Genomic DNA, 17,577 nt, shown 5'->3' with positions numbered 1-17,577 from the left:
ATTTAACAATGATACAACCTCCTGGGTATTATTTATTAAGCACTGTTATTGTACCTGATATTGTGTGAAACAAGAAGTAGGCAACGTGGTTTAGACACACAGTGCACTGGATAGGCAGGAGATGGTCCATTCTCAAAAACAGTGTAGTTTCCATGCTCCCACCACCACCATATGCATATTGCTCTTTTTAGGGTGCTTTAGCATTGATTGGCTTCATGGATGAGGTGTTCTGAGGGATTTGCATGATTAAAGAGTGGTTATTTGGGCTCTGATTCTCAAAGCTGCTTAGTCACCTCTCTTATTACCAGCAGGAGAGTGGGGTAGGGGGAGAGAAAACCTTTGTAGTGATAAACACCCATTTTTTCATGGTCGTTGTGTATAAAAACATCTTCTGTATTTTCCACAGTATGCATCCAATGAAGTGAGCTGTAGCTCACAAAAGCTTATGCTCAAATAAATTGGTTAGTCTCTAAGGTGCCACAAATACTCCTTTTCTTTTTGCGGATACAGACTAACACGGCTATTAATCTGAAATTAGTCACCTCTGAGGATCTCAGAGTTGGTGCACAAGGAAATGGAGCTGACCTGGGTGTCATATCCAGTTTTGGTCGCCTCAGATGAGGATAGGTATAGCTGTAAGTGCAAACTGCAAAATTCTAGAAAAGGGCAACACATGTGCTTAGAAATATAAGGAGAGGCTTATCTGATAAGAGTGCAAAGTCTAGAGCCAACATTTTCACAAGTGTTCCCTGATTTCAGGTACCTCAAGATTTGGAGGCCTGGGTTTTCAGAAGTCCTGAGTAGCCACAGCTCTATCTGAAGGCAATTGAATAGATGGTGTGGATAGTCAGCAGCTTTGGAATTCAGGCCAAGGGTGTTTCAGGTTGAGCACCCAAAATCACTGGGTAATTTTGAAAATGTTGCCTTAGGATTATTTAACCTGGGAAGGAGACAAGTTACAGGAGACATGACTGAACATTTATGATTATGAAGGGTATGTAGTCAATGTCGGACAAAATTGCTTTTTTTAAATGCTACTTCATAATATGAAAGCAAAGGGACATTCCAAATTAGTGATCAGTATATTTAGGCGGTGTGCTGCTTCATACAGGGGACAATCAATCTATGTAGTTCACAGACTTAAGAAGCCAGTGAGTTAAATATTGACTTTTAAAGGGGCTGATTGAGCAATAATCAAATTGTATCAGCTGCACTTATTAAGAAAAGGGTAAATAAATCTCATGCTTCAAGTCATTAACTATGTCAGTGGTCAGGAGCCCACATCCATGTAAAGAGTTGCACCATTGACCAAGTGCATTGTTTTTTTCCCCTCTTCCTCTCAAGTCTCAGGTATTGGTTGTGGTCTGAGATAGGATCCAGTATGTCTGTTCATTCTCTTCATGTTGCAAGAAGGTTCACGTACAGGATGACTGGGTTGTACCTGAGTCAAAAAATACAATAATGCATTCCACCCTGTTCATCATGCAGAGTAAGGAAAGCTGTCTGCAAACTGAGTTTATTAAAGAGCAATGAAAGCTTTTTCAGAGGATCCAACCCAGATAGAAAATGTTAATCGGAGTTGAATCAACAATGTTGCAAACAAGGAAATGTTCTGCCTACCTGTGATCCCTTACCTAGCAAGGAAGGATTTTCTGTCATCATTTACTGATGCAATCTGTGAAGGGAAGAGCAGCTTCTTAGTGTGCTCCAAGCACTGATTTTTCTAAGCAACGATTAGTTGAACGATTTCCACAGGACGGACCAATAAATAAAAGAAAATTCCTTGACAATACTTCTTACATGAATGGCTGGGACTGAGTTTGGGCTCCTAGAAGTCAGGCTTCCTGTGCTGCTGAATAGTTGTTTGTTCAGGATTTTATTTATTGGAACACTAAATGATTTTTGAAGATTCCCTTCCTCTAATCTTTCTTGTTTAAAGTGAGCCACAAAGAAAATTGGAAGGAATGACGCACTCCGCAGTCAAAGATTGCAATGGGCTGGAGAACCCCAGTTTTATGGTGAGTTTATTGCTTTAAGAAAAGTATAGCTTGCATAAAGTTTGTATGAGTTCTGAGAAGGAAAGCTTTAACAGGAGCAAGGGAGGAAAGGGGGAAAAAGAAGCAGCAGAGAGAGAGAAAGAGAAGGGGTGTGTTAGAGTGAATGAAAGGGGAAAGGAAGAGAGATTGAACAGTCTTTCTAGGGTCCTTTGTAAAGATGAGGCTGACATGATCTGGTATCATCTTCACTAAATCCTGTTGCTTGTACAATAATAATTTAAAGGCTGTTTTGCTACTTTGGAGTTCCTTTTTTGTATTCTATAAATAAGAGAGAAAAGATGAGGAGATGAACTGACGTTGCTGTACTATAGTTTATGTATCTGTTTCAGAAGGGATTAAACCTTCTGCCTCTTGTTCCCTGGGTTGGAGGTTTTATATGATGACAAGGGCAGGGAAAATTAAAATTGGTCAAGGATTTATTTTTTTTGGAATGGGTCTATTTCAAAAGAGGTAAATTGATGAGAGGTTGATGGAGAGACTTTGGGGTGAACTAGGCACAGTGCCCTGCAGATTTCCAGTACAGTAGCAAATTCATGAGTGAATTATATGTGGTGTTACTAGCAGCTGTGTAACTGTGCTGGAAATCCTGGAAACCGGAGGAGAAGGGATGGTCTTGTGGATAAACCACAGGACTGGGAACTAAGGAGATGGGGAACTTTGTTCTCTCCTTCAGGATACAAGTAACTTCCATTAAAATCAAGAAGAGTTGCTCATATCCTGAGGGGAGGGTTAAGAATTAGGTATCTGTGTTCTGTTTGACCTTGGGCAAATCAGTTACTGCTCCATGCCTCAGTTTCCTCATCTGTAAAGCAGAAAAATAAAACTTAGCTCCCTTCCAGGAAGGCAATGAGGGTAAATATGGTAACACTGGTAAGGTGCTTTGAGATCCTCATGTGGAAGGTGCTGTAGAAATGCAAAGGGTTATTCTTTTTATTATTAAAATGTTCCCAGCCACAGCTCAGTTCAGGCTTCTAACTTTCCTAAAGATTGAATCCTCCCTTACCTTGATCATCTGGGGTTTTGTGTTTCAAGCAGTTCATATTTATTCTGTCAAGATTTTTGTTCAAAATAATGACAACTCCGATTTTATGCTGAGAACAGGCAATCACGGGGGTCGACCTGTATGTCTGAGCTCACAGGATTGAGGCTGATAATTGTAACGGATCGGTAACAAATCTTCTGCTGCAGGCAACAAGACAGAATCCAAGAGTTGTCCTGCTCAGGCCCCCTGCTGCAGAGGAGGCAAGGGCTTGTCCTGTCACAGAGACTTCTGCTTGTTCCTTCTTCTCCAAAAATGAGAGGTCGATTCCATTCAGCAGTGCCTCGTGCTCTCTCCTTCCCAAGGTTCCCAGGCAGGATCAGGCATTCATGTGGAAGTGGCAACGGTACATACACTGTACTAGTTACTTTGCTATAAGCTTCTTTTCTGAACAAGAGCTCCAGAAAGTGAGCTTACTTCTGTCTGGATCCAGCTATTTTTAATGCTCCCAGCCAGTCTACATAAGGACAAGAGATAGGGTTTTAAAATGTGTTAGCCAATATGTTTTAGGCCTTTGTGCTTACTGTAGACTAGGTTGTCTATTGAGGATGAAGGTCCAGAAATCTGGATATTTGATGAAAATAGTGCCATGTCACACCTACATATTTGATATATGTGCACAGTTTGTCTTTTTTATTTTGACTTCAAAAGTTGTATTTATTTTCTTCTCCTGTTTCTTCACTCTACAGTATCATTTGCTTTGCTCCCTTCATTGGGAGACTGACTTTCTCTGGGGGGGTTGTTTCAGACACACCTACCCAGCTCCCTAATGCCTGCGATCATAGAGACCCACTCCAGACCCTGCCCAACCATTGCTGCTTCTCCTCTCCCCAAAGTCCCAGCTCCCACTGTGAAAGCTGCTCACGTGGAGTGTAAGATACTCCTGCCGCCACTGCACCTCACAGTCTGTGCATGCTGAGGTCTGGCTGAAAGGGAAGGTGAGCTGCTCTGTCGAGGGATGTTCCACGAAGGAGCCTTTTTCTCGTCAGGGCTGGGTTAGCCCTAGGAATGCGGCAGGGCAGTTGCTCCCACCCTCCCTTTAGTAAGGTAGTGCAGCTTTAACAAGGGCTCCCCTGCCAACACCTCATTGGGTTTCTTGTTTCTTGGTTGAGCAGAGTTCTGGGTTGGTGGACACTGGGTTGTCTGTGCATACAGCATGCTTGGCCACGGAGGGGGATTGGGGAGGAGGAGGAGGAATGTGTCTTGTGGTGGTACAAAACCATCTCCATAGTCCAGCTGTTACCAGATTTGCCCAGTACTTTGGGATTTGCTCATTTATTAGGGTTATTCTTCTGGGGGGAGGTGTTCTGTAATTGTATTAATGTACTGTTTGTGTCACTTGTGTGTTCATATGGCGTGCTACTTCTCCTTTCTCCAGGTCCCCTCCCAATGGAGCTATCCTGCAGGCCCTAGGTTCCCCAGGGCTGGGTTCCTTCAGTCCCACAATCAGATGAACACACACGCACACACTAACAGAGCAAGTCCGAGTGGACTGGATCAATCAGCACTCTCAAGCTGACCTCCTTATATGCCCCGGTCTCAATAGGATGGGCCAAGCAGCACTTTCAGCTGCCGCAGGTTCAGCACATCCCTATCCCACCTTCACGTCACAATTGTATTGATGATAACCCACTTGATGAGCAAACCCCACGGTATTTTTGGGCGCTACAGGGATCTTTAGCTTAGGTAAAAGAAGCGTTGCTGCAGGGTAAATAGGGAAGCTAAAAACACAAAAGAGTAAAGTTCAGAGAGAGAAGCAACCAGCTTAGCCATAAAAGTTATTTATTGAATAACAGTGATAACTACACAAGGAGGGCTAAACAAACATAACAGTTACATTATTAAAGGTTAATAGCTGAGGTAGAAAAGAAAACAGAGAGAGGGAGGGATCTCACCCACTCCATGAGGCTTGAATTGGTCGGGGTTCCCAGGTGATGGTGGTAGCTCAGGGTCCTGAGTGCTGGAGGCAGGCAGAGCCCCCAGCACGATCAGTCAGGAGATGGAGTCCCAGTGGAACTGGTGCAAAGTTTGGGTCCATGCATCAGAACACTTGAACATAGGTAGGGGTTTTTGTAGAGAAACAACAGTGGTTCAGGGGAGAACACGAGATTTGTTTATGGGTAAACTGATGACTCAAGGGTTTTCTTTAGGCTAGACAATAGGAACTGATCACTCTTGGCTATGGGTGGAGTTTTCTTCCAGGAAGCTTACAATGCATTACGTTGCTTCAGTATTTTGGATATCAATCAAGGATTCATTACTAGAATTGGTCTGATCATTGCTGAGCTGGGTGTGTGCAAGCATAGGTTCATTAACATCTGGAGCAGAGCTCCCCCATGATGCAGTGCTTCCCTGCTTTTCTGGTCCCAGAGTTCAGTGCGGTTCTCTGTTCTCCATTCAGTATGCTAATGAAGATGCCTTAATCTTGTCACCGTTATCAGGAGGGGTCTAAGTGTGTCTCCCAATGCCCTTCACTGCTCTCTGCAAGTCTTTTCTCTGATCCATTTTGGTTCAAGCAGAGAAAGCAGAGAGTGGGGGGGAGGGGGGAGAGGGCTGCTGTCTTTCATGAGTGAGACAGGCTAGATACTGTGCTCTGGTTCCCCGAGAACACAGAGCTGACTGGTGTCACAACACATAGGGTAGGCAGCATGTGCGGCTTTTCTCCGCTACAAAGGTGGGTCAGTGCACAGTGCAGCCTGGTAAGAAGGGGAAGGATAAAAAGAAGAAATGGCGGGTAACCCAGAGGACTGCACCTCCCAAAATGATGAGTTTCATTGGATCCTCTCTACACACACAGTTTTCACATTGTTTTTAAATGCATTTCTTGATCCTCTCCCAGCCAGGTTGGAGTTAGTGTGAATTAAATTACCCCCCTTCCCACATGTTGACAAGAACCTGAGAGACGTACACTGAAGTCAATCCCACTGAAGTCAATGAGAGTTGCAGGTGATGAATACCTCTCTGAATGAGGCTCTAACTGAGGAATGTTCCGTCCTGGTCCTTACAGGTTGAAGATGGAGACCAATACAGTGCCTTGTCTCAACTCCATGCCAAGGGCCTAAAGGAAAAGAAGACAGACCAGGGCAAGAACTGCAGTACACTAGTGTACTCTGTCACTGAGATTCCACCATGGTACCTCTGCATCCTGCTAGGGATTCAGGTGAGACCAGCAAGAACATGGTGGAATGGGGTGGGTGGAGGTTTATTGGCTTGTTCATAGCCCTGCTCAAGTAAAATGTGAATTAGGAAATGGCTCATATTTACTGGCCATGCCTGAAACCATCTGATTGGCTGTTGGTGCTGTCAAGTCATCCCTGTTTAAGTGCATGGGGTCAGATTGTTTTTGTTTTTACATTGTGCTCAATGCAGTACAAGCAGGCAGATGCGGTCCCAGACCCAGCGAGCTTGCGCTCTAAGGACAAACAGTAACAGACAGCTCATTGAATAATGCCAGTGTTAGTGTTATGGAAAATATCTAAAGACTCCAGGCCCTCTGTGACTCTACTACAATAAAAGCTAAGCAGAAGTAGCACTAAAAAGAAACAGTACAGCTTCTATCAGTTTATAGGACTGCGCGAGAGAAATACACCCAACTTGGGTGCTACAGTACAGGCCAATGGAGTAGAATATATGGTAAGATGCTTACCAATGATTAAACTAAGACAGTCACGCTGACTTTGTTTGGACACTGATGGATAGTTCATGCTTTGTTCATTTCATAAAGTGATCTTGTCAGTTTAGTTTAGACTCAAACTTTGGGCTCTGTAAAAACAAGGTTTTATGAAACCCAAGATGACTGGAAATATTTCCATCATTTTTTTTAATTAAAAAGATTCTAATGAAAGCAACAATTATTTTGGGGGAACTTTAACATTTCCTGCAGTGTTAGAATCCCAAACGTTGCAGCACCATACTAGTGCATGGGAAGCAGAAAGTGATGTTGACAAGGAACAAAAGCTCTATTTTCATTGCCCAAGCTGAGTGAAGTGCACAATCAGCATTAATAGTGAAAAGAAAATTGGATTTTAAAGATTCTTTTTGTGTTGACTAATTAAAAGTCTTTACACACACACATGTTTACTGGGTTTATTAAAAAGGTGGGGCCTGATTTTTCCACTTCTTTGCATCTCAGGTAGCTATTTACACCTATGCAAACACAGTATAAAACACTACCACCAGGGTAAATGAGTGGACAGTTCTAATCTGGTAGCATTTTGCACCCACTTTGCTGATATCCCCCAGTAGTGGCTTGTGGCCTAAGGAAGCATGAACAGTGTCATTAGGGATACTGCAGGCTGAGGGAGTTGATGGTGCCCTAGAGCAAAGCAGAGTGGCTTGAAACACACATTTGGCAGAAATCCAACCTGATACTTCCCACCAGTAACCTGCCCCCCTTTCCTGGTAGAGAGCCCCCAAAATAGCTTTCTCCAGACCCTGGAAATGTGCTAGTTCCCATTGGACACCCCCTTGGGAACTAGGTACTGTTGTTTCTACAGAGTGCCGAGTGGTGGTAAGGTGAGAAAAATGGATAAGGTCGGGACAGGTTGTTAAAGCTCTGACAGACACTTTAGAACAGCCCCCACCAGAAAATAAAACTTTTAAGAAAAATTAAGGTTATCAAGAATTAGTGTTGTTGGTGTCATTTGAGTCCTAATCTGCGAGTGGCTTTTCACCTTCCCACAACAATAGAATAGTTATACTGGGTAGGTACCAAGCCCTTTTTCATGCCGGTCTTTTCTCTGTGGTTCTTAGCATTACCTGACAGCTCTGGGTGGTCTTGTAGCCATCCCTCTGATCCTGTCCAAAGAGCTTTGCCTGCAGCATGACCCCCTGACCCAGGGTCACCTGATCAGCACCATCTTCTTTGTCTCGGGAATTTGTACACTCCTTCAAGTCCTCTTTGGAGTCAGGTAGGCAAAATCTTTGCAATATAACCTATCCAAAGGTGGTGAAAGTGATTTGGAGGCTGTAATTGCTATAGGCTCTCCAGTTAGTTAATTGTGATGTATGTTAATGAATGAGAGTGATTTGCTATTCCTGGCTGTTAGGGCATGTTCCAGAGCACACAGAACTATAGGGACTTCCTTTTGCTACAGATCAGTGGGGCAACGACTCATAAAATGGTGTTCTGAGTGACAGCTGGAAAGATAAACCCTGCTACCATGCTCTGTGCTCTGAAATGTGGAACAATACCAGGGACCATTTACTTTCATCCAGTACCGGCACTAGGACTAAATCACTAAATAATAAACATTCTCTGTACCCAGCAAAGACGACAAAAGAATTGACCATGGTTATGGGATAAGTTTGTGAAAAGCTTTCTCAGAAGACCTGGGATGTGGAGTAGAGCAGAGGGATGGCATGACGTGCACCTTGCAGGGGCAAAGTTCAACCTTCTTGATAGGTCTGAAGGCTTCCTCTTAAGCTAACGCTGGGCAGGTTTTGGAAGGGAGAGATGGAAATCATGCCACCTTTTCAACAAGTTGTAGCTGGCCTTGGGGAATGAATGAGGCATGAAGAAGTGGAAGGGGGAGAATTTCACTCTGATTACCCTTGTGGGCCAGATTGTAAATTGGTGTAAGTCAGCATAGTTTTGCTGACTTTAGAGGAGTTGCACCAGTTTCCACCAGCTGAGGAACTGTCCTTTAGTCTGGGCTGTCAGCAAGGGAGGCAGCTGCACTGGTTTAAGTGCTACTGTAGACAGGATAAAACCATTATCAATATTGCCTCAAGAAGATTTGCCTCAACTAGTTGCTAAACTGGTGCTGGACACAGTTTTATTCCATTTATTTACATTGAAACTGTTTTCGGTGCTGGGTTAGCAGCAGCCACTAAATTTTCCTAGAGTGGGCAAGGTCAATGGCTCAGTTAATGGCCACCCCTTGTGACTACTTCAGAATCACATTTTGGAAAAGATCCCTTCAGAGGCATTTTGTGGAGCAGCGGGAGTTTCACCCAAAAGAAAGGGTGATCAGCACCCAAATCTGAGCACCTGCATTAGCCTAGCCTGGGTCTGAGCAGACACACCACAAAGCCATATCCAAGTTACAATGGCCCAGATCCTCAATGAGATTGAGGCATCCAAGTCCTATGGGAGTTCCCAGCCAATTGTGGCAGAACTTGTCTGTTCTTTTGGGCACGTGTGGGGAATTGTGGGAAGGCGCTGGAAGACTAGCAGCACTTGAGTGATTTTAGCCTGCATCATCACTGCAAAGTGGGTGGGCTACCCACCTGTGGCAGGCTACGCACCCAATTGAAAGCCTCATTTGTACTTTAGCCTATAGCCCCAGAAAGGGGAGCTAGCCCGGGTTAAAAGTGCCACCAAACTTGGGTAAGAAGGTTTTGCATGTGGGTGGTGCGGGGTAAGGGCAACACTCAAGTAAGAGACCTAGTTAATTCTGTAGTGAAAATGATATACTCTGTGTGTGTATTTTTGTACCACTTGTTAATCTGGGATTCCAGGGTGTGACAGAGCACTGAGGCCTGACAAGTGGGTCAGCACTCTGATCACTGAAGCCTCAATTTGTTTCCCCAGAGATGGCTGATTGAGCAATTAGCTAATCAGAAAGAGAAGCTGGGGGAGGTAAGGCACTAACTAGTTCTCAGCTGGCTCACCTGACAAAAGCCAGGAAGGAAGCATTACAAGGTGTGGAAGGAGCTCAGACTGAAAGAGCCCCTTTAGAAAGGATGATCTCTTTCCTAGGGCTCTAGTAAAAGGGGACTGAAAGACCACAGGGATTAAAATCTGTGATGTTGCACTGTACTGGTGCCAGTGAAAGGGTTTAGAATAAAATACAGACTGAACACTAAAAGTGAGTCTGAGTAGTTTCTGGGGGATCAAAGGATGGGGTCAGAGCATTGCACTGTTGCAATTGGGGGTTGTCCCGTGATCCTGATTCTCCCTGCATCTAGTGGTTTGAAAGTTTGTTGGGGAAAGCTGGGGAAAAGACTCAGTACCTGGGCATGGAAAAGACCCTGCAATTGGTGAGTGTGCAGCAGAAGGAGCTGCAATGGATGACGTAGACCTTCCAGGAGTGCCACCAATTTGATAGAGAATCCCTGATTGCTTGGGAGGTGGAGCAACAGTGGAGCCTACAGGAGTTCATCAGGGAGCAGATCCAGGTGCAACAACAGTTGGTCCAGAAAGTGCAAGTCCAATGAGGGGACAGTGGGAGTCCTTTACATGGATGGTTCTTATGCAAGATGGGCCTAACTGATGACCTTGGTGCATTCCTATTAACAAGTGAGAAAGTAGCCATGGCAGCTGGTTGAGGTCCTCCAGGTCGTGCCAAATTTCATGGGGGAGGGTCTGGTGGCTTATGTCTCCCTGAGTAAGGAGCAGCCTGGCACTATGAGGTTGTGAAGGTGGCCATTTTAGAGTGGATCGGGCTTTCTGCCAAAAAAATACCAGCGGAAACTTCAGGCTGCTGGATGGACCAAAGTGGTACAACCCAGGACACATGACCAAAAGCTGCCAGCCAGCATGTAGCCTGGTTTAAGGCTAGACAGTTGAACTATTGGGAAAATTATGGACCAGGTGATAGTGGAACAATTTCTCCAGAGCCTCCCAGGGAGTACCTGACTCTGGGTGAGCAAGCATCAGCCTACCACCCTGGAGGCTGCAATTAGACTCTCAGAAGAGTTCTTGGAAGTCGACTTTCCCAGAAAAGGGGTTTGCCCACCTATGTGCCTGGGACTGGGGAGAAGGGGTAGTGATAAGAACTCTGATAAGAAAAGGGAGGAGGCAAAAGGGACCGTCAGGGATGCTTGTGTGCTTTCAATGTGAAAGGCCTGGTCATATAAAATGGGACTGCCCAGAGATGAAATGTGGGATTGCAGAATTCTGCACATGGACTGGGGCTCTTGGGGGTGTGGCTAAAAGAAAAATGCTGACCGTCCCTATAAAAGTGAGATGGAGGCCTCAAAAGGGGAGAGTGGCTAGAGCCTTGGGATGTTAATTGATCCAGGGAGGTTTAGTGAAGCTCCTGGATGAGAAAGTAGAGATAAAATGTGTTGATGGGGAGAAGCCAAATAGCAGAGGTACCCCTAGAAGTAAAAGGAAAATTTGCGTGGAAGCAAGTGGGAATAGTGGAGAGAATACCCCATCCAGCAGTAGTGGGTATTGACTGGAGCATCTTCGCTTATAGGAAGAAACAGGGGATCCGGGACCCCACATGGAACAAAAAGGGGGAAATAATGAAGGCACAAGTTAGCAGAATTAGACTGCCCTAGATGGAATGAAATAAGCCACAGGAAAATAAAACCAGGCTAGGTGAAAAGGAAAAGGTAGAACTGGGCTGAGAAGAGAGATTCAAGCTCTGTCCCAGGGGGTGGGAAGTCCAGGGAACTAGGCCACAGCAAAGGTGAGGGGAAGAACCCAAGGGACTAGGTGGGGCTAGGAGAACTGGAGGCCTTAGAACAGTGGTCCCCAAACTTTTGAGGGTCATGCCTCCCTTTCCCTGGTCCACGCTTGCCCCCCTGAGCTAGGGCCAGGAGTGGGGCCATGGCTCTGGAGGAGGGGGGCATGGACAGAGGTAAGGGGGCCAAGGCTGGGGGTGGTCTGGTGCCAGGAGCAGAGCCAGAGCCATGATCAGAGGCCAAGGTTGGGGAGGCAGAGGCTGGGCCAGGAGTGGAGCCATTGTGAGGCTGGGAATGGGACAAGGCATGGGGCTGGGAGCCGGGACCGGGGAGGAGCTGGGTGGCGCTCCTTCTGTGGGGCTGGGCTGGGCCTCGCTATGCCCCCCAAAAGGTTCCTCTGTGTCCCCCTAGGGGCGTGCACCTCTCAGTTTGGGGACCTCTGCCTTAGAAGGAGGAGAATGGGCAAAAACAGCATGCCCTACCCCAGGACCAGGAGGAAGAGGCTAAAAAGAGTGGACCTATAGGATGCCCATGATATGAAGTTCTGAGGGCTGAGACACTGTTATGGGGGATCCCCTACCCTCAAAATGCAATTTCTGTTGGAGGAAGATGGAGGGACCAGAAATGGGGCCCTACAAGCCCGCCCTGGGGGCAAATGGGAATCTAAAGAGGCAAGTGCCTCTTGCAAGGTGGGAAGGGTGTGTGTGTGTGGGAAGGGGTGAAAGTCTGCTGTTAGGGAAGTGAGGGAGGTATGTGACAGAGTGCTGAGGCCTGGCAGCTGGGTCAGCACTCTGATCACTGCAGCCTCTAGTAGCTTCCCCAGTTCATGGCTGATTGAGCAATTAGCTAATCAGGAGGGGCTAGGGAGGTAAGGAACTAACTAGCCCTCAGCTAGGTAACCTGAGGGAAGGAAGGAAGGAAGTGTTACAGAGGAGGAGGACAGGGCTAGCTGAGCCCAGACTGAAAGAGCTCCTGAGAGATAATAATTTCTTTTCATCCTAGAGCCCTGGTAAAGAGGGACTGAAAAATGTAGGGATTAAAAACTGTGATGTTTTACTGTACTGGCATTGGTCAGTATCGGGTTTACAATGGCACTGTGGTGTGGGGTCCACACTCAGAAGGGTCCCCAGTGCCCAGGGTCCCTGACCCCCCTTCCCCCTCTCTGCTCTGAGGTCCTGCCCTGTTGGGCCCTTGGGGCTACTACCCCTTTAATGGCTCCCAGTGGAGCAGATTACTATCATATCAATGAAAAAGGTCCACAGGAATTAACTTGTATACACCTACAGTTTATTTGAGAAGGAATTACACAAGCAGTAAAGGGTTACATTAAGCACATAACTCCTATGTTAGACATTAAAGAACTATACATTAAGAGCTATACATTCCTCTTAATGAGCCTGTCTTTCACAAACATACACAAACGGGTCCTGTGCTAGCCTCACACAGTTCCTGCTTGGCAAACAGAGAAGGTAGTTACCATGTCTGTGGACAACTTCCTCCTTCCAGGTCTGGTCTATCTTGGATTCCCTTGAGGAAAGGCCTTGGCTGCCTGGAAACCCCTCTGGCCACAGTCCTACTGGAGCCCAGAGAGCAGAGTTTTGACTACTTTGTCTAGCAGCATCTTCAAGCACCTCTCCCTTTTCTCCTCCTTCTCGTCTCTCAGTAATTTACTTCGCTTGATTCTTATACTCTTTTTCCCTCAAAGGAGTCACATGTCTTAAAAGCATGCCCAGTGGGCATGTAGTTGTTAATTTTAGCTGATTAGTATTTTGGAAGGGGCTTGGGGTGGGGTACCAAACAAAGACCACTCCACGTTTACTCACTCATCAATCATTCGCTCTGGCTCTCTGCGTGGTGTCCTTGCTGTAGGGTCACTATAACCAGGTCGGCCTGTGCTCCATGCTGGAATTTTGTGCATGTGATATTCACTTTTGGATGGACCCATATTTACTGACCGATAGGTTCAATATCGATCACACACGGAGGCTTTTCCAGTCCTTTATCAAATCTGCATGACCACACCAATTTGGCACCATCCCAACAGTTCCCCATTCGATATTACAATTATCTTTGGTAACTGAATATTGCATCAATCATACCCACAATTTGTATGCTAACTATTAGATCATGTGTCTCCTTTTCCGGTTTCTATAAAACTTAAAGCATTGTCTTACGATTATTAGTAGCATAATTCAACAACTCAATCTTATAAGTTTTCCGCAAAGCTTGCTTTTTCTTTTATTGCTTACACATCTGATATCCACAACAGAAACATACAAGGAATAATACAGCAGTTCCAGAAATCCAAAATAGTATTGCCCATTCAACTCCATTCTATGTTGTTACTTGACATACGACATCATACCAAGCACATATTTGAGATCTTATTTTCTCTACAGCTTTTTCACCAATTTTATACTTCCGAGCAAGCATACTATATATGCATACGATAATATAGATATTATCAATTTAGCTGACTGTTCTATTTGGTCCTGTATGCCTTGATTAGTTTATCTCCACATCCCAATCTGTATCATTCCACTCGATTTCCCTCAAACTTGGCAATGTTAATCTATGGCGGTGGTTCCCAAACTGGGGTTCGCAAATTTTCACTAATGGCGGCCAGAGGACCCCAGGCATTGGAGGCAGCAGGTGGGACCCTGTTGCAGGGCAGACAGCCCAAGTCTCAGGGAGAGTGGGGCAGGGCAGTTGGGGCTGGCAGCCTGAGCCCTGCCCCTTTCAGCAGGGGAGTCAGCAGCCTGAACCCCAGCGCTCTGCAGAGGGCTGGCAGCCTAAGACCCAGGAAGAGCGGGGCTGGGCAGTTGGGGCTGGCAGCCTGAGCCCTGGCGGTCAGCGGGACCTGCAGCCCGAGCTCAGTGGAACTCAGTTGACCGGGGTGGTCAATGGGGTCCAGCAGCAGGAGCCCCACGGAGTGCGGAGGAAATTTAAACTTAAATCCCTGGAAATATTCATTTTTAGGAGGAGGTTCATGAGATGTCACAATTTAGTGAAAGGGGTTTGAGGGCTGTTAAAGTTTGGGAACCATTGATCTAGGGTGAGTCGTCAAAGGTTTTAGTAATTTGAGGGTGCAATTGATATTGTTCGTACTGGAAATGAGTTATGGCTCCACGAGTACACCACATCCCTTGGTCCATAAACCAAATTTTTGTTTGTTTGTTACATTACCCTTTTTCCTTTTGATTCCAACATATATCTTGGTTTATTTAATATAATCCCCACCAGCCATTTTTCCACTATAAAGTCATGGTGAGATTACCTCCTTTCCATTCCAAATTCCCATTTCCTTCTTTAACCAAGGTACCCCATTTCCATTGGGCTCCTAGTATTTGCTTCCATCCTAATCCAGGTATCCACCATAATCCATTCCCTTCTGGTACTATTTCATATTACCCTATTTCATTTTCCCGCACGCTGGCATATATTACCAGTGTGACAAAGCTCTGTCCTTGCCTCCATGGGTCCCGCGTTTCCTGGCAGATTTCGCTAGCCTCAGAGGCTCACTGTGACCCTCCATGTAACCCTTCTCTCTCTAGAGACAAGGGTCACAGTCTACTGAGCCATTTTAATCATAAGCCAGCGAGGGAGGTGAGGAGAAGTTATCCTTCCTTGCACAGTCTCTGTTGTCTCCCAGTCGCAATCAGAGAGCAAAGGTGGGGGGTGGGGAGCCTGGGCCCACCCTCTACTCCGGGCTCCAGCCCGGGGACCCTAATAGTATCAGCTATGGTAGCTGACCTTTTAGAAACATGACATGTACAATTCCCTGGGCTACTTCCCCCACAGCAGCCCTCACTTCCTCAAGCTCCACTTCACCCTTACCTCAGGGCCTCCTTCCTTGTGCCAGATATGGTGTGTACTGCTCAGTCTCTCCAACAGCACAACTTCCTCCCACAGCTCCTGACATGCACACTGACCTGGCTAACTGAGAGGCTTTTAACTAGTTTCAGCCAGCCCCTGATTGGCTTCAGGTGTCCCAATCAACCTAGCCTTCTCCCTGCCTTCTGGAAAGTTCTTAATTGGCCCCAGGTGTCTTAATTGACCAGGAGCAGCTGCCATTTCACTTATCCTGGTACTAGGGATTTGTTTAGCCTGGAGCTAATATATCTATCTCCCACTACTTTTCCATTGCCATCTGGCCTTGCCCCGTCACACCAGGTACACTTCCTGTGTCTTTCCATTGGCTACACAAGAAAGGACAAGAGTACACTGACGTATGGTACATGTACACACTTGCACCTTCCAGGTATCTTGGAACGATTGATTAATATAAGAGTAGTAACTCAATGCCCAGTTAAGACTCTGGGGCCCAGTTCCTTTTTGGCTCTGTTCCAAGATATCTTTCCATTGTTTTCCCAAGATTCCCTGGGCTTCCATACAAACTTCTCCCCAGGATGATCCTGAGTGAATAGCCCTTATTTGGTTAACAATATCCAAAACACTTTCCCCCAACAATTCACTCAATTCCATCACAGAATGTCCCATCTCTTGATACATTATTTCCCCTTGTTCCCCAATATGTGCTGACTGCATTAGTTGCTTTAAAGTCTCCCTCATTCTTTCCCTAAGGGTAGAGAGGCTCCATGTGTTTCCCAATCCCATTCCAGTGTTTAGTGTTTCCCATATGGTATCTCTTTTGACCATTCCTCTTTGTAACCATCCTCTGCTACCAAATATTGGGCCCTGGGGGCTACTACTCCTGGATGGATCTTTAATAGCTCCCAGCGGAGCAGATTACTGTCATACCAATGAAAAAGATCCACAGGAATTAACTTGCATACACTGCAGTTTATTTGAGAAGGAATTACACAAGTGGTAAAAGGTTACATTAAGCACATAACTCCTATCTTGGACATTAAAGAACTATACATTAAGAGCTATACATTCCTCTTCTTTCAACATCCCAGACCCCATATGTTTTATGTTGTGCAATCCATTTAGAACAGTGAGGGTAATGAGTGTCAATCATCCAATCTTTATAAAAACTTTGTATCTGGACCCTTTGTATATGTATCTGCTTCCATGGTCTGGAATGAACCATTCCATACATTCAGGGGAACAATTGGTTACATTATGATGTTTCTGGGTCACTTTGGTTATATTAACCCATGTTTTACCTTCTATACTCCCTATATATGAGGTATGGCATCTTAAAGCACATTGATGTTCTTCAGGACATTTTTGTCTAGATATTTCCCATCCCTCAAATCGGGTGTTATGACTATATCCCTTCATCATTATCCATTCATTTCCTAATTCCCATTTGAATACAGATTCACTGCCATACCCTAATGAAGATGTGGTCTGGGTACACCAATTACATTCCCATTGACATATGTCCATATTCTCAGTGATGTTATACAATTTCACAGTTGCTCCTATATCTATGGCAGGAACCTCAGTCCCATTTTCAAATCAAGCTCCTTGAATTATACATTCTTGGGGTGTTTTGGTTCGAAGGACTTTTTCTTGGGGTACATCTGGTTTCCATAGTTCCCCAGTTCTAATATCGATAACTTGGGATTCGTGAATTCCTGACTTATGTATACAATTAGTTACACTTGAGGTCCAGACTCATTGTTTACTATCTGGATCATATTCCCATTCAACTACCAAAGTGTGTTCTTTTGATGTTACTTGCCCACCTTTTGTCAATATTTTAGAGTTGAACCCTTGTATCCATACGGACATACATGCTCTATCTGTTACTTGAAAGGTCCATATTCCTTGAGTGTCCTTTTTGGTCCTAAAGGGATTAACAGATTCTGTTACCATACAGTGCCAAACTTCTCCATCTCCAACATCTAGTTCATCCTCATAATAACCTTTACCAGGTCTGCCCACTCTTTCCAGTCTCTGAACCGAGGAATCTGCTGCTTGGATAAAAAGTTGTGCATTCTCCTTTTCCTTTAATTCTGGGGAGATAAGTGGTGTTGAAGCATAACCTTTGGACAATGCTACAGACGTCATCTCAGAACCATTATTTATTGTAAGGTTCATGCCAACTGGTACTGTGCCTAAATCTATAGTATCCTCAGCAATTAGGGTCTGTCTCCGAATTTCCCTTCCTGCTTTTTCAGTTGGAAGCGGTGTTATAGGTCTGCATCC

At 45.3% G+C, this 17,577-nt stretch overlaps 1 protein-coding gene across 1 annotated transcript in view; it reads left to right on the top strand.

The window, feature by feature from the left end:
- The first annotated feature begins 1,964 nt into the window (after window positions 1–1,964).
- The window catches only part of LOC140909091 (solute carrier family 23 member 1), an 82,860-nt gene continuing 67,247 nt past the window's right edge, over window positions 1,965–17,577 (top strand). The window contains exons 1-3 of the mRNA XM_073337594.1: window positions 1,965–2,018; window positions 6,104–6,256; window positions 7,849–8,006. Coding sequence (XP_073193695.1) covers window positions 1,965–2,018; window positions 6,104–6,256; window positions 7,849–8,006 — 365 coding nt within the window. The remainder of the gene's footprint in view (window positions 2,019–6,103; window positions 6,257–7,848; window positions 8,007–17,577) is intronic.

Source organism: Lepidochelys kempii, chromosome 1 (genome assembly GCF_965140285.1).
Source record: "Lepidochelys kempii isolate rLepKem1 chromosome 1, rLepKem1.hap1, whole genome shotgun sequence".
Classification (NCBI taxonomy): Eukaryota; Metazoa; Chordata; order Testudines; family Cheloniidae; genus Lepidochelys; species Lepidochelys kempii.
Note: the sequence above shows the minus strand (reverse complement) of the source record. Positions and strands in the feature narration are given on the sequence as shown.